At 38.4% G+C, this 20,496-nt stretch overlaps 1 protein-coding gene across 2 annotated transcripts in view; it reads right to left on the reverse strand.

Moving 5' to 3' along the window:
- Positions 1-20,496, reverse strand: part of UNC13C (unc-13 homolog C) — a 723,080-nt gene that overhangs the window by 228,939 nt on the left and 473,645 nt on the right. For both annotated transcript variants that reach the window (XM_019968805.2, XM_070797523.1), the window contains one exon: positions 6,624-6,757. In XM_019968805.2, the coding sequence (XP_019824364.2) occupies positions 6,624-6,757 (134 nt within the window). The remainder of the gene's footprint in view (positions 1-6,623; positions 6,758-20,496) is intronic.

Below are 20,496 nucleotides of genomic sequence, written 5' to 3' on the forward strand. Positions count from 1 at the left end.
CAAAACTTGTTTAAGCCAGACATGTTTTCTTCATAAATTGGCCTGTGCTTTTATACTTTGATGTATATAGAACACACAAGGAGTATTTTATTAATAATGCAGACTTCTGGGCCAAATTCACATTTTAACTCCATAGATTTGGGGTGGGGCTCAGAATCTGCATACACATCTAGCAGCCTATTTGATCCTAATGTCAGTCATCTGGACTTTCTACCTTGTGAAACACTGTGCTTTTCTACCCAATAAGATAACTAGTGATTCCTAAATGTGAAGATTTATGTGAAGCCATTCAATGTCACAATAATCCAAGTCCATGCCCCTACCACCGATGCCTAAGAAACTGAAGTTGATCAGTTCCATGAAGACCTAGAAAATCTCCTAGAATTAACACCAAAAAAAAAAAAAAAAAGATGGTCTATTTATCACTGGGGATAGGAATGCAAAAGCGGGAAGTCAAGAGATATTAAAAAAAAGAGATATCTGGAGTAACAGGCAAGTTTGGCCTTTGGGAACAAAATGAAGCACAGCAAAGGTTAACTGAATTCTGCCATGAGAATGCACTCGCCATAGCAAATCCCCTTTTTCAACAACACAAGAGATGACTTTACACATGGACATCAGCAAATAATCAATACCAAAACCACACTGATTACATTCTTTGTAGCTAAAGATGGAGAAGCTGTATACAGTCAGCAAAAACAATACCTGGAGCTGACTGTGGCTCAGATCATCAGCTTCTCATAGCAAAATTGAGTTTAAACTAAAGAAAGCAGGGAAAACCATGAGGCCAGCCAGGTACAACTTGAATCAAATTCCCTATGAATATGCAGTGGAGGTAACGAATAGATTCAAGGGATTAGATCTGGTAGACAGAGTACCTGGAGAACTATGGACAGAGGTCTGTAATGTTGTACAGGAGGCAGTGAACAAAACCAAAGAAAAAGAAAAGTAAGAAGGTAAAGTGGTTACCTGAGGAGGGCTTCAGTTCAGTTCAGTCGCTCAGTCGTGTCCAACTCTTTGTGACCCCATGAACTGCAGCATGCCAGGCCTCCCTGTCCATCACCAACTCCCGGAGTTCACTCAGACTCACGTCCATTGAGTCAGTGATGCCATCCAGCCATCTCATCCTCTGGCATCCCCTTCTCCTCCTGCCCCCAATCCCTCCCAGCATCAGGGTCTTTTCCAATGAATCAACTCTTCGTATGAGGTGGCCAAAGTACTGGAGTTTCAGCCTTAGCATCATTCCTTCCAAAGAAATCCCAGGGCTGATCTCCTTCAGAATGGACTGGTTGGATCTCCTTGCAGTCCAAGAGACTCTCAAGAGTCTTCTCCAAAACAGCAAAAGAAAGGAGAGAAGTGAAAAGCAAGGGAGAAAGGGAATGGTATATCCAACTAAATGCAGATTTCCAAAGAACAGCATGGAGAGACAAGAAGGGCTTCTAAAATGAACAGGCTTCTAAAATGAACAGTGTATAAAACAAGAAAACCACAGAAGGGGACAGACTAGAGATCTCTTCTAGAAAATTGGAGATATCAAGAGAACATTTTGCCCAAAGATGGGCACAAGAAAGGACAAAAATGGTAGAGACCTAGTAGATGCTGAAGAGATCAAGAAGAGATGGAAATACACAGAAAAACTGTGCAAAAAAGATCCAAAGAACCAGACTGCTAGGATGGTGTGGTCAGCCACCCAGAGCCAGACATTCTGGAGAACAAAGTCAAGTGGGCCTTAGGAAGCACTGCTGTTAATAAAGCTAGTGGATGTGACAGAATTCCAGTAGAACTATTCAGAACCACAAAGGATGATGCCATCAAGGTGCTACATTCAATATGTCAGCAATATGGAAGACCTAGCAGTGGCCACAGGACTGTAAAAGGTCAATCCTCATCTCAGTTCCCAAGAAGGGTACTACTAAAATGTGATAACCATTGAATGATTGACCTCATCTCGCATGTTAGTAAGGTCATGCTTAAAATTCCGCATGCTAAGCTTCAGCATTATGCTAACCAAGAGCTTCCAGATGTCCAAGCTGGATTTAGAAAAGGAAGAGGAACCAGAGATCAAATTGTCAATATTCGCTGGATCACAGAGAAAGCTGAGGAATTCCAGAAAAACATCTATCTCTGTTTCACTGACTACATATCAAAGCCTTTGACTGCATGGATCATAATAAACTGTGGAAAGCTCCTAAAGAGATGTGGATACCAGACCATCTTGCCTGTCTCCTGAGAACCCTGTATGTGGGCCAAGAAGCAACAGTCAGAACCCTGTAAGGAACAACTGATTGGTTCAAGACTAAAAAAGGAGTAAGACAGGGTTGTTTGTTGTCACCCTGTTTGTTTAATCTATATGCTGAGCACATCATGAGAAATGCTGGGTTGGATGAGTTACAAGCTGGAATCAAGATAGGCAGGAGATACATCAATAACCTCAGATATGATGCTGATACCACTCTAATGGCAAAAAGTGAAGAGAAACTAAAGAGCTTCTTGATGAGGGTGAAGGAGGAGAGTGAAAGAGCCAGCTTAAAGCTAAATATTAAAAAAAAAAAACACACAAAACCTAAGACCATAGCATCTGGCCCCATTACTTTATGGAAAATAGAGGGGTAAAAGGTGGAAGTAGTGACAGATTTCCTCTTCTTGGGCTCTAAAGTCACTGCAGATGGTAACTGCAGCCATGAAATCAGAAGACACTTTCTTCTTGGCAGGAAAGCTACGTATGACAAACAGTGTATTGAAAAGCAGAGACATTACTCTGCTGACAAAGATCCATATAATCAAGGCTATGGTCTTCCCAGTGGTCACATACAGTTGTGAGAGCTGGACTTTAAAGAAGGTGAAATGCCAAGGAATTGATGTCTTCGAACTATGGTGCTGGAGAAGATCCTGAAAGTCAATTATACAGCAAGGAGATTGAACCAGTCCATCTTAAGGGAAATCAAGCCTGAATACTTGTTGGAAGGACTGATGCTGAAGCTGAAACCCAGTATTTTGGTCATCTGATGAGAACAGATGACCCACTAAAAAGCCCCTCATGCTGAGAAACATCGAGGGCAGAAGGAGAAGAGGGCATCAGAGAATGAGATAGCTGGATGGCATCACCAATGCAATGGAAATGAACTTGGGCAAACTTCAGGAAATGGTAAGGGACAGAGAGGCCTGGCATGCTGCAGTCTATGGGGTTGCAAAGAGTCAGACATGCCTGGGAGACTGAACAGCAACAAATGTGAAGATACACGTGCAAATAAAGAAACATGCATCAATGGAAATCTCATCAAATTAGACAACTGCAAACATTGGCCGACTCAATGGACATGAGTTTGAGCAGATTCCAGGAGACAGTGAAGGACAGGGAACCCTGGAGTGCTGCAGTTCATGGGGTTGCAAAGAGTCGGATGTGACTGAGTGACTTCATAACAACAACAAACATCAGCCACTAAGGTCACACCTCGCTATCCAAGTGAGTTCACCTAAAACAGAGACTTAATGATATGAGAAACTAACGCCTTAAGGAATTTTGGAATGATTTGGAATTTTGATTCCTTAAGGAACCTTAGTAAGCAAAACATCTTTAGAAAATTATCAAAATCTGAGTAAATATAATCATAAAATACAGATTCCTAAGAGATGATATTCAGGTTTATTCGAGCTAGGTTTTCATAGAAAAAAAAGTGACTCTAAACTCTGACACTATTAATAAATAAAAAGCAAAGACATATCTTTCTTTGTGTCATGGCTTGTTTTTATACTTGGAAGACTCAATGTAGCCCATAATTTAAAATTTATTTTTGGCATAAGTAAATATATTCCCTCTACTTCCTTTAATACTGTAACAAAAAAGGAACTAAAAATCTTTGCATATTTTCAATGGTATATGATTAAAGATGACTCTGGGAAACTTTGATTCCATGATTTTATAATGTATCTTTTAATATATTCTAATTTATGATATTTGGTAAGTGTAAAAAAAATTTGATTAAAAATAAATTCTTTCAAATAACTTTTAATTAGCATTTCTCAGCAGATATTTGTCTTCATTCCATGGTCATTTATCAAGTGGCCTACCCCAGCCCAAAGGCACAGTCTTGAAACAAGTTATTAATCTCCTTACCTTGAGGAAATCTACTCTTTCTTCAAGAAAAGTCCAAAGAATAAATGAGAAAACAGCTCAAAGCCACCCAAGATGAAATGAGGATGTTATATGCTAAAAGAGCAGATCTAGTACTGAGCTATCAGAAGAAATAAAAGAGCAAAGTCTCTACAGATGCTCATCATGATACACTCTGGCATCAGGCAGAAAAGGTGGATATAAGGGAAAAAGGGAAAACAAAAGTGTAAAAGCAAACCTGATGATGCTATCCCTGCACACCAGAGAGAACCACTTTCTCCACATTTAGAAGAAATTTGGGGCAGGTGAATATTGGTGGTAAACATAAAAGGATAAAAATTAGAGTATTTACATGTATTTCTTCTATAACTAGAATTTCAATTGGATTACACACAAGCTTTTTGACCCTGTCTTGGAGATCCAACCAGTCCGTTCTGAAGGAGATCAGCCCTGGGATTTCTTTGGAAGGAATGATGCTAAAGCTGAAACTCCAGTACTTTGGCCACCTCATGCGAAGAGTTGACTCATTGGAAAAGACTCTGATGCTGAGAGGGATTGGAGGCAGGAGGAGAAGGGGACTACAGAGGATGAGATGGCTGGATGGCATCACTGACTCGATGGACGTGAGTCTCAGTGAACTCCGGGAGTTGGTGATGGACAGGGAGGCCAGGCGTGCTGCGATTCATGGGGTCGCAAAGAGTCAGACACGACTGAGTGACTGATCTGATCTGATCTGACCAGTATAGAAAATAAGAAACAATAAAACCAGTTTTCCATATTAAGCCGGAATGTACTTCATGGTTTGTCTATTTCTGCTATTCCTACATCATTTCAGGTATGACCAATAAGTCAAAATACTCTCTTCATTAAGCAGTCTGCAAATGCCTGGTTGGCAGAGTCAGCTGTTATTTTGGGTTGTATAGCTCTCAGTGTGTGGGTGTGAAATAAATCCTAAAGGCACAACATTAAAGGTAGACTGGGTCTTGGATATTATGTAATAATATGCCTTTATTTTATATATGAGGAAACTTCAATGGCACCCCATTCCAGTACTCTTGCCTGGAAAATCCCATGGGCGGAGGAGCCTGGTAGGCTGCAGTCTATGGGGTCGCGAAGAGTCGGACATGACTGAGCGACTTGACTTTCACTTTTCACTTTCATGCATTGGAGAAGGAAATGGCAACCCACTCCAGAGTTCTTGCCTGGAGAGTCCCAGGGACGGGGGAGCCTGGTGGGCTCCTGTCTATGGGGTCGCATGGAGTCGGACACGACTGAAGTGACTTAGCAGCAGCAGACCCAAGGAAATTAGATAATTTGCCCAAGGTCTCATAGCTAGTGGAATTTTGGTAAGTTGTTCATTTCAGACTCTTCTATAATAGCCATGAATTTTAATTCGTCTGCTTTACTACCTTTCCAGTTCAAGTTCAGTCACTCAATCGTGTCCGACTCTGTGCGACTCCATGAACCGCAGCACGCCAGGCCTCCCTGTCCATCAACCAACTCTTAGAGTCCACCCAAACCCAAGTCCATTGAGTTAGCGATACCATCTTGTCCTCTGCTGTCCCTGTCTCCTCCTGCCCTCAATCTTTCCCAGCATCAGGGTCTTTTCCAATGAGTCAGCTCTTTGCATCAGGTGGACAAATTATGGGAGTTTCAGCTTCAACATCAGTCCTTCCAATGAACACCCAGGACTGATCTCCTTTAGGATGGACTGGTTGGATCTCCTTGCAGTCCAAGGGATCCTCAAGAGTCTTCTCCAACACCACAGTTTAAAAACATCAATTCTTCTGCACTCATCTTTCTCTGTAGTCCAACTCTGACATCCATACATGACTACTGGAAAAAACATAGCCTTGACTAGACAGACCTTTGTTGACAAAGTTAGGTCTCTGCTTTTTAATATGCTGTCTAGGTTGGTCATAACTTTCCTCCAAGGAGCAAGCATCTTAATTTCATGGCTGCAGTCACCCTACCTGCCTTAATTCACCTGCATAGAATTTATAAATTCTATGCATGATAGCATAAGCTTAGGTTATTTGAGAAAATGGGCTTGTTCTCTTAAATAATGCATTAAATTTGTTAAATCCAGCATACACAACTATTTTGAAAGTATACGTTTGGGGCCAAATCCTTATGATTAAAAAGTCACAATGGAATATGTTTAATACGAGCTCTTTAACATGGGGGGGATGGCATTTTTCTAAGACAGTAGAAAGAGGGCATTTTTCTAAGACAGTAGAAAGAGGAAATTTTTCTACATCAAATAAAAATAAATGTGGGGGACATATTTGTTTCCATACTGAAATAATCACACTCGATGGGGTTGAAACTAAAAATTCATACTATCACTGAATTGATGTTTATTGATGAAAGTAGAAAATATTTCTTTCTATAGCTTAATTTTGGACAAGTCTGTCATTGTCATGAGAGTATAAGCTGTACTTCAAATAGTTTATGTTTCCTTAATTTTAGCTGCATAAAATCCATTTATTAACAAAAAAAATGTACTTACTGATTCAGGACAGGAGTGTAGGCAGTTTTATCCTCATCAATAATAGTGACCATCAGTGTAATAAGCTGGGGCCAAAAATCCAAATTCTTGGTGGTTGGTCCCTGATCTTCCCGAGGAATGTCCTGTTTCTTACTCTGCTCAGAAGGTCAGGCAACATGCAAAATAAAAGGTTAAAGGGCATGACTTTAGTTAGAAATCACTGTCAAACAGGAGGATCAGATAAAGAGAGCTATGAACAACTCTCAGATCACGTGAGCCAAAGTTAGTACATTCAGGTTTTCTGCCTTCATTGAACGGCATCCCACAGGGTAAAGTCACAACGGCCAGGCTTGGATTTCCAAACGCTTTGGTTCTGGGATGGAGGTTTATCTTCCTCTATTGCAGTTTATGATCTTAGGAATTATTATTATAGAGTTTATCCCTTTTATGTGACTTCTTCCAAGGCCAAAGTTTGAATTCTGTGTGTACATTGGTGTGTGTTTAAAATTTGTCCTGCCTAAGTATTTTTTCAAAAGTCACACTGCTTTATGTGGGCAGAACTCAAGAAAGGCTGGTTACAAAGTCAGTACTGATAAATTCTACAGATATAAAGTTACATGAATGGACTAGAACTCTCTCATTCCACTCACAAATACATCTAAGTTAACTCTAACTTTGTAAGTTTTTTTATACGCATATAGGTATAGTTAAATCATATTGGAATGCTTAATTTATCACACTGAATGAATTCTCCACTGTCACCTCTAGAAGGAGTGTCGTCTGAATGATCTAAATTTACAGTGAGATCAAAATAGTATAATACTCTTGAATGTTTCACATATAAACTTCATACTCAACACATGCAATTCTTTCAAACGTACAGGTAAATTATTCTGGTTGTTTTGTTTCATTGGGTATTTTTCTTACAGCACTTCTTTTACATTTACTTTTTAAAATTAGGAAAAAAAGATGAAGATGGAGACAATTTTCACTCAAGTATATAAGTGGGAAGCATATGGCTTCCTTGACTATTTTTGCTGAAGTATTTATAAGCTTGTAGGTCCAGGATATTTGAAAACTCCAATTGGTAGCTCGGGAAATTCATGGTCTCTCATACAAAAGGTAGATTAGATTTTATTTGGTCCAATCATTTGGCTTCCCTGACGGCTCAGTGGTAAAGTATTCACTTGTAATGCAAGAGATGTTGATTTAATCCCTGGGTCAGGAAGATACCCTGGAGAAGGAAATGGCGACCCATTCCAGGATTCTTGCCTGGAAAATCCCATGACAGAGCAGCCTGGCAGGCTACTGTCCCTGGGGTCACAAAAGAGTCAGACATGACTTAGCAACTAAACAAGAATCATTTGTCTTACTCAACTACAGTGTCTTTTCCAAAGATCAGGCACCCTCTGCTGAATGACTATATGCATATCTTCTAATGATGCCCAACATATGTAACCAGATTTAGATGAGTCATCACACTATTATTGTTCTCACTGAAGTTAAATATAACCCTGTGTTGTTCCAGACCTCATACAAAGACTATAATGTACCTTCAGGGACTTAAATTTTCCTAGGGTACTTCCAAGTGCTGTTCATTTACCTTTAAGCTCAAAATGTAACATATTAAAAGCTGAAGACTGAGATTAGTCAAAAGACTACTGGTTAGCACATATTACTTCAAATTGCGAGAATGAACTAAAAGTAGTCTTCAAAGGATCTTAATAAACCTTATGCATCTGGCCCTGAGAACCAGATGTTCTCAAATTCCAAAGTCCCTTAACTGTCACAAAGCATACTTCCATTCCTTTTTTAATACCACTAAAGGATTATAGCTGGTAACATTATTTTGCATAAAATTCTATATGATGCATCAGAATAAACCAAAGGATACTGTCATTAGTTTTTATGTATCACATATTGGTATCACAAACCACGCTTTATAAGGGGATGGCACCCCACTCCAGTACTCTTGCCTGGAAAATCCCACGAACGGAGGAGCCTGGTGGGCTGCAGTCCATGGGGTCGCTAGGAGTCGGACACAACTGAGTGACTTCACTTTCACTTTTCACTTTCATGCATTGGACAAGGAAATGGCAATCCACTCCAGTGTTCTTGCCTAGAGAATCCCAGGGACAGGGGAGCCTGGTGGGCTGTCAACTATGGGGTCGTACAGAGTCGGACACGACTGAAGTGACTTAGCAGTAGCAGTGTATTTTAATAGATTGCATGTTTAAAAGGATGGAGTACAACCATGTGTTTGGTTGGCCAAAACATTCTTATGTCTTATGGAAAAATGCAAACAAACCTTTTGACCAACCCAATACATAGGATACTCACTTGATTGCTGAGGAATTCAGTTGTGCTAAGTTGCTGTTTAGTTGCTAAGTCATGTCCGGCTCTTTGTGGCCTCATGGACTGTGTTCTGCCAGGCTACACTGCCCATGTGATTTCCCAGGCAGGAACACTGGAGTAGGCTGCCATTTCCTCCTCCAGGGGATCTTCCCGACCCAGGGATCAAACCCACATCTCTTGCATTGGCCAGTGGATTCTTCCACTAAGCCACCATGGAACACTTTATTACTATTTGAGAATTTTACTAGAGCATTTGAAATTATGGTTAGAAAAAATATAATGGCAGTGGAAATTCTGAAAGCTAGTAATAAGTACATTAATTACTTACTAAAACCTCTATTAATTACTATTTATAAGAAAAATATTTAAAATACATATTTATATTGTATACAGGTATAATACATAATTTAACCTAGACAAATAAAATCCAATAGGTTTATAAAACTATGACTTAGTATGTCAATTTTAACATTGCCATTAGTTTTATAGTGACTAAAAATTATCTTGTTAACAGATAATTGAGGAAAGATATGTGAAAGAAAGACTATGAGAGCATAATGGGGAGATAATTTTTTAAAAGTAGAAAGTTACCAGGGTGTAGGATCAACTGAGAAAAGCTTCTAGTTGTTATGTTGATAAAGGATATTCCAATACAAGAAGCTTGTACAGACAAGCTGATAAGATGTACTTTATACTTCACAATATCAAAGAAGAAAATATGAAGATACTCCATTAAGAAGAGATCGATAAACAGAGAGAACCATTACATGAAAAAAAAAAATTGAAATAACAGTAGCAGGAGGAAGCAACACTTCTAAGGTTGCTATGAAGTATTTCTGTGCCATCCCATGTATCAGTTCTATAAGCATATTTTGAAATATCTCTTCTAAGGAGTTGGCCAGACAAGGGTTGGGGGAAGATTTTAGTAAAATGATGCAAGGATAGGATATTTAAATACAAAAGCACACAAAGCTAAATAGAGAATTACTAGTAATGTAAGGCTTCAGGTTTTTGACAAGTTTCTCTAAGCATATTAATGAGTATCTTATACACACACACACACACACACACACACACACACACACACACACACACGGTCCATGCTCAAATTGAGGAAATGTTTGCTTAAACAAATGACTTATTTCCAGACTTCTTGTAGTAAGATGTTAATACGCATCTCTAAGACAGTGGTTTCCAAACCTTAGTGTTTCTTAGCATCACTGGGCAGGTGTGCTAACACAGACTGGTAGGCTCTACGCCCAGAGTTCCTGGTTCAGCAGGTCCAGGGTGAAGCTTAAGACTTTGCATATATAATGAAGTCTAAAGAAAATCTGGCGCTTTTGAGAATCAGCACCAGTTGAGAATCAATAGTCTGAAAGTTATCAACTGAACATTACTCTCTCAAATGCATTTGAACTCGATAGAGCCCTTCACCCCTCTCCTATTCCCCACGTTCCATCTTGTAAAACCGTCCACAGAAAAAGTGTTCCTCTGAGTATACTTTGGGAAAAGAAAGGCTAGAGAGATGCAAGTGTCAAATACTGAAGGACCTTTTTTCATACCAAGGAATTTGCATTTATACTAAATTTGATGAGGACTATTATATGATTTTAAACATGAGAATGCATAATTACAGTTGTGTTTTTAAAAAATGATTTGGCAGTAGCAGGAAGTTTAATAATATTATACTTATGAAATAGCCAATAAATAAAATTGATAGGCTTATGAAAATAGTTATGAAATAGTTAAGTAAAATAAATATAATTCATTATATAAATGGTGAGGAAAAAGAGAGGGAGGGAGAAGTCAATGGAACTATCCAGAAGGTAATCAGGTAAACCAATCAGTAGTTTAGGAAGCACCCTGAACTACTGACACAGCTTGAGGACTTCCAGGATGTGTGTGGTAGCTAAAACTATGGAGTAAACAAGATTACTCAAAGAGAACAAGAGAGGAGACTACACAGCCAGAGGCAAAACCTTGGAGAGAAAGTCTAAAAAAAGGATATCACTTTATGAAAGAGAAGCGCAGATAGGGGAGTGAGGCCCCTACTGAAATGAGAGAAACTGGTATCCAGAGTTAATGTGGGAGGATTACCCTCAAATATAAATGAAGAGCATGGTCAGGCAATAGAGTCTTGCAGGTAAATCTCATTGATGATGAGGAAGGAGAGCAAGGAATTTTTATCTTGAGGTAAGAGAAGTAAGGAGCAAAAGTTCGAAACAGCTTTTGCAAGGAACAAGAGCAGACCTTGAGTTGGACCCAGATGGACCTGCCAGGGAGCTTGGGAGCACTGTTGAGGGTGGGTCCTTGAGCATCTAGGACCATCATGAGTTCCCTCCAGGACTGGATTCAGAAATCAAGGAAATGGTGCTGGATTTACTACTGGTGGGCCATGCAGTCGGAAAGGGATTTAAGTGTTTGACAAGAATGGCTGTTTGTCTGTTGCTTCATTTGCTATTATTTTCTCCCATTCTGAAGGCTGTCTTTTCACCTTGCTTATAGTTTCCTTTGTTGTGCAGAAGCTTTTAAGTTTAATTAGGTCCCATTTGTTTATTTTTGCTTTTATTTCCAATATTCTGGGAGGTGGGTCATAGAAGATGCTGCTGTGATGTATGTCAGAGAGTGTTTTGCCTATGTTCTCCTGTAGGAGTTTTATAGTTTCTGGTCTTACGTTTAGATCTTTAATCCATTTTGAGTTTATTTTTGTGTATGGTGTTAGAAAGTGCCCTAGTTTCATTCTTTTACAAGTGGTTGACCAGTTTTCCCAGCACCACTTGTTAAAGAGATTGTTTTTAATCCATTGTATATTCTTGCCTCCTTTGTCAAAGATAAAGTGTCCATATGTGCGTGGATTTATCTCTGGGCTTTCTATTTTGTTCCATTGATCTATATTTCGGTCTTTCTGCCAAATGAAGCAACAGACAAACAACTAATCTCAAAAATATACAAGCAACTCCTACAGCTCAATTCCAGAAAAATAAATGACCCTATCAAAAAATGGGCCAAAGAACTAAATAGACATTTCTCCAAAGAAGACATACAGATGGCTAACAAACACATGAAAAGAAGCTCAACATCACTCATTATCAGAGAAATGCAAATCAAAACCACTATGAGGACCATTTCACGCCAGTCAGAATGGCTGCGATTCAAAAATCTACAAGCAATAAATGCTGGAGAGGGTGTGGAGAAAAGGGAACCCTCTTACACTGTTGGTGGGAATGCAAACTGGTACAGCCACTATGGAGAACAGTGTGGAGATTCCTTAAAACATTGGAAATAGAACTGCCTTATGATCCAGCAATCTCACTGCTGGGCATACACACTGAGGAAACCAGAAGGGAAAGAGACACGTGTACCCCAATGTTCATTGCAGCACTGTTTATAATAGCCAGGACATGGAAGCAACCTAGATGTCCATCAGCAGATGAATGGATAAGAAAGCAGTGGTACATATACACAATGGAGTATTACTCAGCCATTAAAAAGAATACATTTGAATCAGTTCTAATGAGGTGGATGAAACTGGAGCCTATTATACAGAGTGAAGTAAGCCAGAAAGAAAAACACCAATACAGTATACTAATGCATATATATGGAATTTAGGAAGATGGTAACAATAACCCTGTATTTGAGACAGCAAAAGAGACACTGACATATAGAACAGTCTTTTGGACTCTGTGGGAGAGGGAGAGGGTAGGATGATTTGGGAGAATGGCATTGAAATATGTATAATATCATATATGAAACGAGTTGCTAGTCCAGGTTCGATGCATGATACTGGAAGCTTGGGGCTGGTGCACTGGGACGACCCAGAGGGAGGGTATGGGGAGGCAGGAGGGAGGAGGGTTCAGGAAGGGAAACACATGTATACCTGTGGCAGATTCATTTTGATATATGGCAAAACCAATACAATATTGTAAAGTTAAATAAAATAAAATTTTAAAAAAAAGAAGTAAAAAAAAAAAAAAAGAATGGCTGGAGCTCTGAAACAAATATATATTATGGTCCGGAGGAAGGAAGAAGAGAAATGAGAGGGACGATGGAGGAGTAGATCTAGGAAGAAGAGGGAGGAGAAAGGAAGGGCAGCAGAATACGGGAGGAGGTTTGTGTCCAGGTGTTCAGGTCATGGGGGCAGGAATAGAGATCAGATAAAGGGCTCCAGCTGCAGTCCATGGGGCTGCAAAGAGTCATACACAACTGACCAAAGGGCTCCAGAATGGAGGTTGAGAAGAGCTAAGAAAAGATTCCTCAGGTAAGATAATGAAGTTGTGACATCTCTGCAAAGAGCTTACAGAGTCTGTGTGCATGCAGCGGCTGACTGCACTAGTGTACAGATCAAGATGGTTTTTGTTCAAGTCAGGTAAGTGATGTCTTGAAAGTTTTGGCAACAAGGCTTACAGACGATAGGAATTAGGAAAATCAGGACAGAGTGGACAAAAGGACACAAAAGAAAATGAAATAGTAGTGAGCCTGAGTATTAAAAAAAGAAATAAGCTTTAAAATATAACAAAAGGCTGGCAAATTATTGATAATATTAAAACATGAACTAGATAGCTCTCATATAATAAGTTTGCAATTTCCTCTGACTCTGAGTTGTCTGTTTATCTTCTCATACTTTGGAGATAAGGACATGTTAGCTCTAGTAGATGACAGGTTAGAAAAATTGGAACTTTTGAAATGGTTTTGGAAGCAGAACATAAAGCTACAGATGTTCAAGGGTTTTGAGATGTCTGTGATGCAGTGTGGACAGTTTATCATCCAGAAAGAAGAACATTTATATTGGCCTACACTTAGGCAGGATTAGACACAATTACTCTAGGTAAAGTTCCCATAGCCCAGGGAAAGCAGGTGGAATGCTTTTTACATGAGTGGAGCAGCTTTCTTGCGTCTCTCCCCCAGATACTATTCCCCCCCATTTTTGTTGTTGTTTAGTCAGTAAGTTGTGTCTGACTCCTTTGTGACCCCATGGACTGTAGCCTGCCAGGGTCCTCTGTCCATGGGATTTCCCAGGTAATAATAATGGAGTAGGTTTGCCATTTCCTTCTCCAAGGGATCTTCCCAACCCAGGGATCGAACCCAAGTCTCCAATACTGGCAGGTGGATTCTTTACCACTGAGCCACCAGGAAAGCTCATACTTTCCTTTACTGTCATACTTCTACCACCTCCAAAAGCAGCAACAGAGGCATCTTTCCAATTCATTCCATGGTCAATCCTCACAACAAAGCTGTAGCCTTAAAGACCGAATATGGTCTTTAAGACTACACATGACAGAAATCTGACCCACAGTCTCCATAGCAACCAGTCTGGAAGTCAAACCACAACTTTGCAATAGCCATCCCAGAATGGTTAGGATTTGGTCAATGATCCCAGTTTCCTTACGCTTTATATTCACTTCTAACTTACACTGTCACAAGGCATTTTTGTTGTGGGTTTTAAAATCTATTTATATAATAAATTATAGCAGTAGGAATATAAACTCTGCTCCAGCTATCCCAGAAAGGCAAAAATGACACATCTTTATCTGTGATGAAAGTAAACTCAAGTTGATGTAGATGTAGCCAGAATAGTCAGGGCTATTCATTCTGTGTAGGATCACAATCCAGTTCATTAGAGAATCCAGGCACTAAGTCTCATTCAGAGTAACTTCCCAGAGTCTCTCTCATTCACAACCAATATTTAAGTGACTTACTATGTATTAGTAAAATTCCGTGGTGAAGTAGGCATTTTTGACAGTGGCATTAAAAATTAATAGTGGAAAAACCTTTGAAGTAGGTTGATAAAAGGTGTTAAACTTGCAAATGGTCTAAGTGATGAACTAAACTTTGCCACAGGCAAAAAAGTTTTTTGTTTTTTTTTTTTAAATAAGTAATGGGAAATGTTGGCACCATCTTAAAATGGATACCCCATTTATATTAGATCTTAAGATATATAAGGAGACTTAGGTCATTTGTTATAAATATTAATGTTTCCATGTAACAATGACTTTCAAACTTTTTGACTAGACACAGGGATCATGAACCCTGTTTATCAATAACTTAATTTGTATCTTTATGCCTTAACAAACAAAATCCATTTTTTGCCATTTAATTGAGCCTCCTTCTAGTTAGGCGACTCCCAGTTTCTTCAGGCCAACAAACTCCAGTCATATTAGCCCTGAAACTTTCCTTGCCTTTCACTATAAAGCTTTTCCACATTCCTGCCTGCCTTTGGGTCTCTCCCACATTAAAGTGATTTTGGCTGCCTTCCCTCTTTTAGCAAGATCTGAATAAACAGTCTCTGTTAGTTCTCATTTGGGTGATCTTCAATGATTTTCAAATATCAAAGCCAAACATTAAAACCCTCACTTCAGAGATGAAGAAACTGAGGATTAACTTATTTCTGATCTCTTTGTTACTGAAAACAGAACACGTAGATCACATTTAAAACACATAGCTTTGGTTTGCTCTTTATATTCTGAACTCTAAGACCTGGTTATGTAGTTTATAGACACAGATGACAAACATTATTTCCCGCCAATAATAATGGGCTGATTTTTATTCTGAGTTCTCTATCTTGAATGAGAATGAATACTTTCAGAAAATAAAGTTATCAATGCTTATGTAAAATCCCTGCACATGCCCTGTGTTCTTGAGACTCTCACAACTGCTTAGCATTCATCTGCAGTTTGAGAGCTACAGGCACAAAGAAGGTTTGGTTCTAAATTAATTGCCAATTGTTCTCCCCTCCACTTTAGAGCTTTCTTTTTTAAACCATGTTTAGTGAAGTATAGTTAATTTACAATGTTCTGTTAGTTTGAGGTACATGGGATTAATATTAAACAACAGATATACATACAAATATAGATATCTATGCTTTTTCAGATTTTTTATTTTTCAGATTTTTTTCCATTATAGGTTATTACAAGACATTGAATATAGTTCCCTGGAAGAAGCACAAGCTGGAATCAAGATTGCTGGGAGAAATACCAATAACCTCAGATATGCAGATGACACCACCCTTATGGCAGAAAGTGAAGAAGAACTAAAGAGCCTCTTGATGAGAGTGAAAGAGGAGAGTGAAAAAGTTGGCTTAAAGCTCAACATTCAGAAAACGAAGATCATGGCATCTGGTCCCATCACTTCATGGGAAATAGATGGGGAAACAGTGGAAACAGTGTCAGACTTTATTTTTTGGGGTCTCCAAAATCACTGCAGATGGTGATTGCAGCCATGAAATTAAAAGATGCTTACTCCTTGGAAGGAAAGTTATGACTAACCTAGATAGCATATTCAAAAGCAGAGATATTACTTTGCCAACAAAGGTCCGTCTAATCAAGGCTATGGTTTTTCCAGTGGTCATGTATGGATGTGAGAGTTGGACTATAAAGAAATCTGAGTGCCAAAGAAGTGATGCTTTTGAACTGTGGTGTTGAGAAGACTCTTGAGGGTCCCTTGGACTCCAAGCAGATCCAACCAGTCCATCCTAAAGGAGATCAGTCCTGGGTGTTCATTGGAAGGACTGATGCTGAAGAGGAAACTCTAATACTTTGGCCACCACATGCGAAGAGTTGACTCATTGGAAAAGACCCTGATACTGGGAGGGACTGGGGGCAGGAAGAGAAGGGGACAACAGAGGATGAGATGGCTGGATGGCATTACCGACTCAATGGACATGAGTTTGGGTAAATTCCGGGAGTTGGTGATGGACAGGGAGGCCTGGCATGCTGCAATTCATGGGGTCACAAAGAGTCAGACACGACTGAGCGACTGAACTGAACTGAATTGTGTTATATAATAGTTCCTTGTTGTTTATCTACTTTATATAGAACATTGTGTAAATGTTAATCCCAAACTCCTAACTTACAGAGTTTTATTAATTGATACTGTTTTATTATTAGTATCCAATGTCCCAAAAGTTCTTACTAAAGTTTCTAGTTAGTCCCTACAGTTCATATGACTGTAGTCCCTTTATTTGTTTCTCCCAATTAGTGTTGGTTTAATTCCACTCAATTTTGGGCAGGATGGACAACCAGACATGGACATAATAGGAAATCCAGAAAGTGCAGTTCCCAACACTTCATAGACTCCCACTCTACTTGCTCAAATATAGAAAACCATCAACATGATACACGGTATCCTGAATGACATCAGTAAAATTGCTTATCTTAGTAATTCTGGAAGGCTAAATTCTTATTTGATTACACTTAAGGAAAATGATGTGAATCTCTGATCATGGTGTGATAGGAAGTAAAAAACAAAAAAAGAGAAGGTATGAAAATATTTCATGGAGGCTTTCACGTTTTAGAAGAGGAAGAAAATAAAACAGAAGAAAGACTGAAGATGTATTAACTGTTAACTGTATGAGAAACTTGGTTAGCACATCAGAGAATTCTACAATTATTTATCAGCACAAAGGCATTCAACTAGATCCTGGGATCCTGCGTTTGGAGTAAAATCAACTAGACTATCCACAGACAAGATAAAAGAGAAAGAGATAAAGAAGCTTAAATCAACACATAAGTAAATGCGTATCATTTTTGCTCACTTCTTAACAGCCAAGAGCTCACAGACCAACCCACACTGCTGTACCTCCTTTCTTTGTTCTTGAGTCACACTGTCTTAATAGTACTGGAAAGGCTACAGAAACATTTACTGCATTTTATACATGAGGAAACAGCCTAACAGATGAGGCAACTGAGCTTGACATAGTTTAAGGTGGTCCCGAGGTCACAGAGAAGATTCTTGAAAGTCCCTTGGACTGTAAGGAGATCAAACCAGTCAATCCTAAAGGAATCAACCCTGAATATTCATTGGAAGAACTGATGCTGAAGCTGAAGTTCCAATACCACCTGATGTGAAGAGCTGACACACCGGAAAAGACCCTGATGCTGGGAAAGATTGAGGGCAGGAGGAGAAGAGGAAACGGAGGGTGAGATGGTTGGCTGGCACACTCACTCAATGGATATGAGTTTGTGCAAACTCCAGGAGACAGCGGAAGACAGAGGAGCCTGGCGAGCTGCAGTCCGTGGGGTCACAGAGTCAGACACAATTTAGCCGCTAAACAACAAGATCACAGAAGGTCACAGAATCAGAAAACTAAGACCTTGAAAAGAGAGACTACCTCACTCAACCTCTCTTCTAAAGTTAAAAATTACTCAGTTAAAAAGCAGAACACAGAGTTGGATTTCGTTTGTTAAGGCATAAAGACAAATTAAGTTATTGATCCACAGGGCTTATGACCCTTTTATCTAATTAAAGGCTTAAAAGTCACTGCTACATAGAAAATTCACATTTGTAACTGAAGACCTAAGTCTTATACATCTTAAGATCTAATAAAAATGGGGCATTCATTTTAAGTGGTGCCAATATTTCCCATTACTTAATTTTTCTTATTTTGCCTATGGTAGAGTTCAATTCATCCCTTACTTAGACCACTTCCAAGTTTAACACCTTTTATCTACCTACTTCAAAGGTTTATCCACTATTAATTTTTAATACCATTGTCAAAAATGCCTTCTTCACCACTGAATTTTACTGATATATAGTAAGTCACTTAAATGTTGGTCGTGAATGGGAAAGACTCTAGAAATTACTCTGAATGAGACTGATTGCTTGGATTCTCTAATGAGCTGGATTGTGATCATACATGGAATGAATAGCCCTGAGTATTCTGGCTAGGTGTGCATAACTTGAGTTTACTTTCATCACAGATAAAGGTGTGCCGTTTTTACCCTTCTGAAATAGCTGGGGCAGAGTTTATATTCAAACTACCAAAATTTATTATATAAATAGCTTTTAAAATCCATAGCAAAAATGCCTTAGGAAATTGTGAATTATAAGTTATGCAGAAAACTTAAAAGAATCACAACAAGCAGTGAAATCTGAGACTATATGCAAAGCTGCCTCTGACATGTGCTTTTCTAAGTCTGATCCATGGGTTATCTACATCAAGATCACCTCAGTTGTTTATTAGAAATACATACATTTGATTTTAGAGTCCTTGTGCAGATCTACTAAGTCAAGATAACTAGAGCTATGACCTGGGAGTCTGGACTTAATACATACAGCTCTGCTCTCCTGAAATTCTCACATTCCTAGACTTCACTACTAAACTGTCAGTAAGTCAGGTAAAAATAGGCCTCATTTTTTTTTTTTTAAAGGAAGAATGATACAGTACCTCTCAGATGCTAATACTGGTCATAGGTTGCTAGATTTTGCATTCTGTGTGGTAAGAGAAGATTTCTGCTTTATCTTTATGTATGACAAATTTCCAACTACACAGCTCTCTAATTTTAAGACGAGGTGAAATAACTTCGAGGATATTCATGTGGTGCTCCTTCCAGGTGTTGATATGTTGCTATGCTAATCTTTCTGTAAACATTACTTTTTAAATTAACTCTCCCTAGGAAATTATTGTTGTATCCAAAAAACCTAATTTATGGTTGCTAATTGAAGAAAAAAATAGAGCACCTGATATTCTTAATAAGAGTATCTATAAACCTAAAAAATATGTTAACCTAGTTAGGAAAAAAAAAAGGAACTTCCTTGTTTTCTAAAAATATTAGAAATTATTCAATTTCCTTGAATTATAAAAATATTAGTATTTTTGTATTACAGTATAACAATAAAACAGAGAATTTTCACTGGGTCCTTTCAGCTTCAGTAAGTCGGAGGTATACTGATAGTTAAACTGTCAAAAACGCACTTAAAAGTTTGGATACTCTGAGTGATTTTTAAAATCTCTAAATAGTTCCTTGAATTTCAACAGACTACAAATGGCTAATGATCTACATACATAACTATAAATTGTTATAACTTTGAATGTAGACCTTAAATATACAAATTACTTAACAACATGAACTAATAGAAAATAATAACAACATGAAGTCAGAAACTGATATTTTGTTATGAACTTACATCAACTTGTCCAAACTTGGACAAGAAATTAGTTTCTTCAAATTTGGATGCTTAAAATTGAAATCAGAGTATATCTATTTAATCCTATTTTTCTGATAGTTCTAGTGAGTATACGGGTAGAACATCTTCAGTAAGAGACATTTATTACTGTAAGAAGTGAATACTCACCTTTAATTAAATTTATGGTAAATGCTCTGCTAATTGACAAGGTTCTTGTTTGAATTCCAAGAGAGATGCATAAGACAGTTTCATGAACATAAAATATTACTACCTTAATGTATAAACTAATAGTTTTTCCTTTTCTCTTTACATGAATTAAACTTGTATTAAAAAGGAAAAATGTAACTGGTCACATCTAGAAGGCATTTATTTTCAATTTAGGATATCAATATTTAAAAGAACTACTAGTAGTGAGATGACACTCTGGAGCACCGTGACGGCTGACTTCAAATACGTGGTGGGCTGTGGTATAGAAAGAGATTAGAAGAGAAACTGCATTTGTCTTGTTTGGTCAAGAAAATAAAACTAGGACTTGTGAGTAAAACTTTCAATAGAGATTTTAGTACAACATAAGGAAAAATGTTTAAGTATTAGATCTCTACAAATGTTATAAACCTCCAGTCACTTAAAGGTATAC

Source organism: Bos indicus, chromosome 10 (assembly GCF_029378745.1).
Source record: "Bos indicus isolate NIAB-ARS_2022 breed Sahiwal x Tharparkar chromosome 10, NIAB-ARS_B.indTharparkar_mat_pri_1.0, whole genome shotgun sequence".
NCBI lineage: Eukaryota > Metazoa > Chordata > Mammalia > Artiodactyla > Bovidae > Bos > Bos indicus.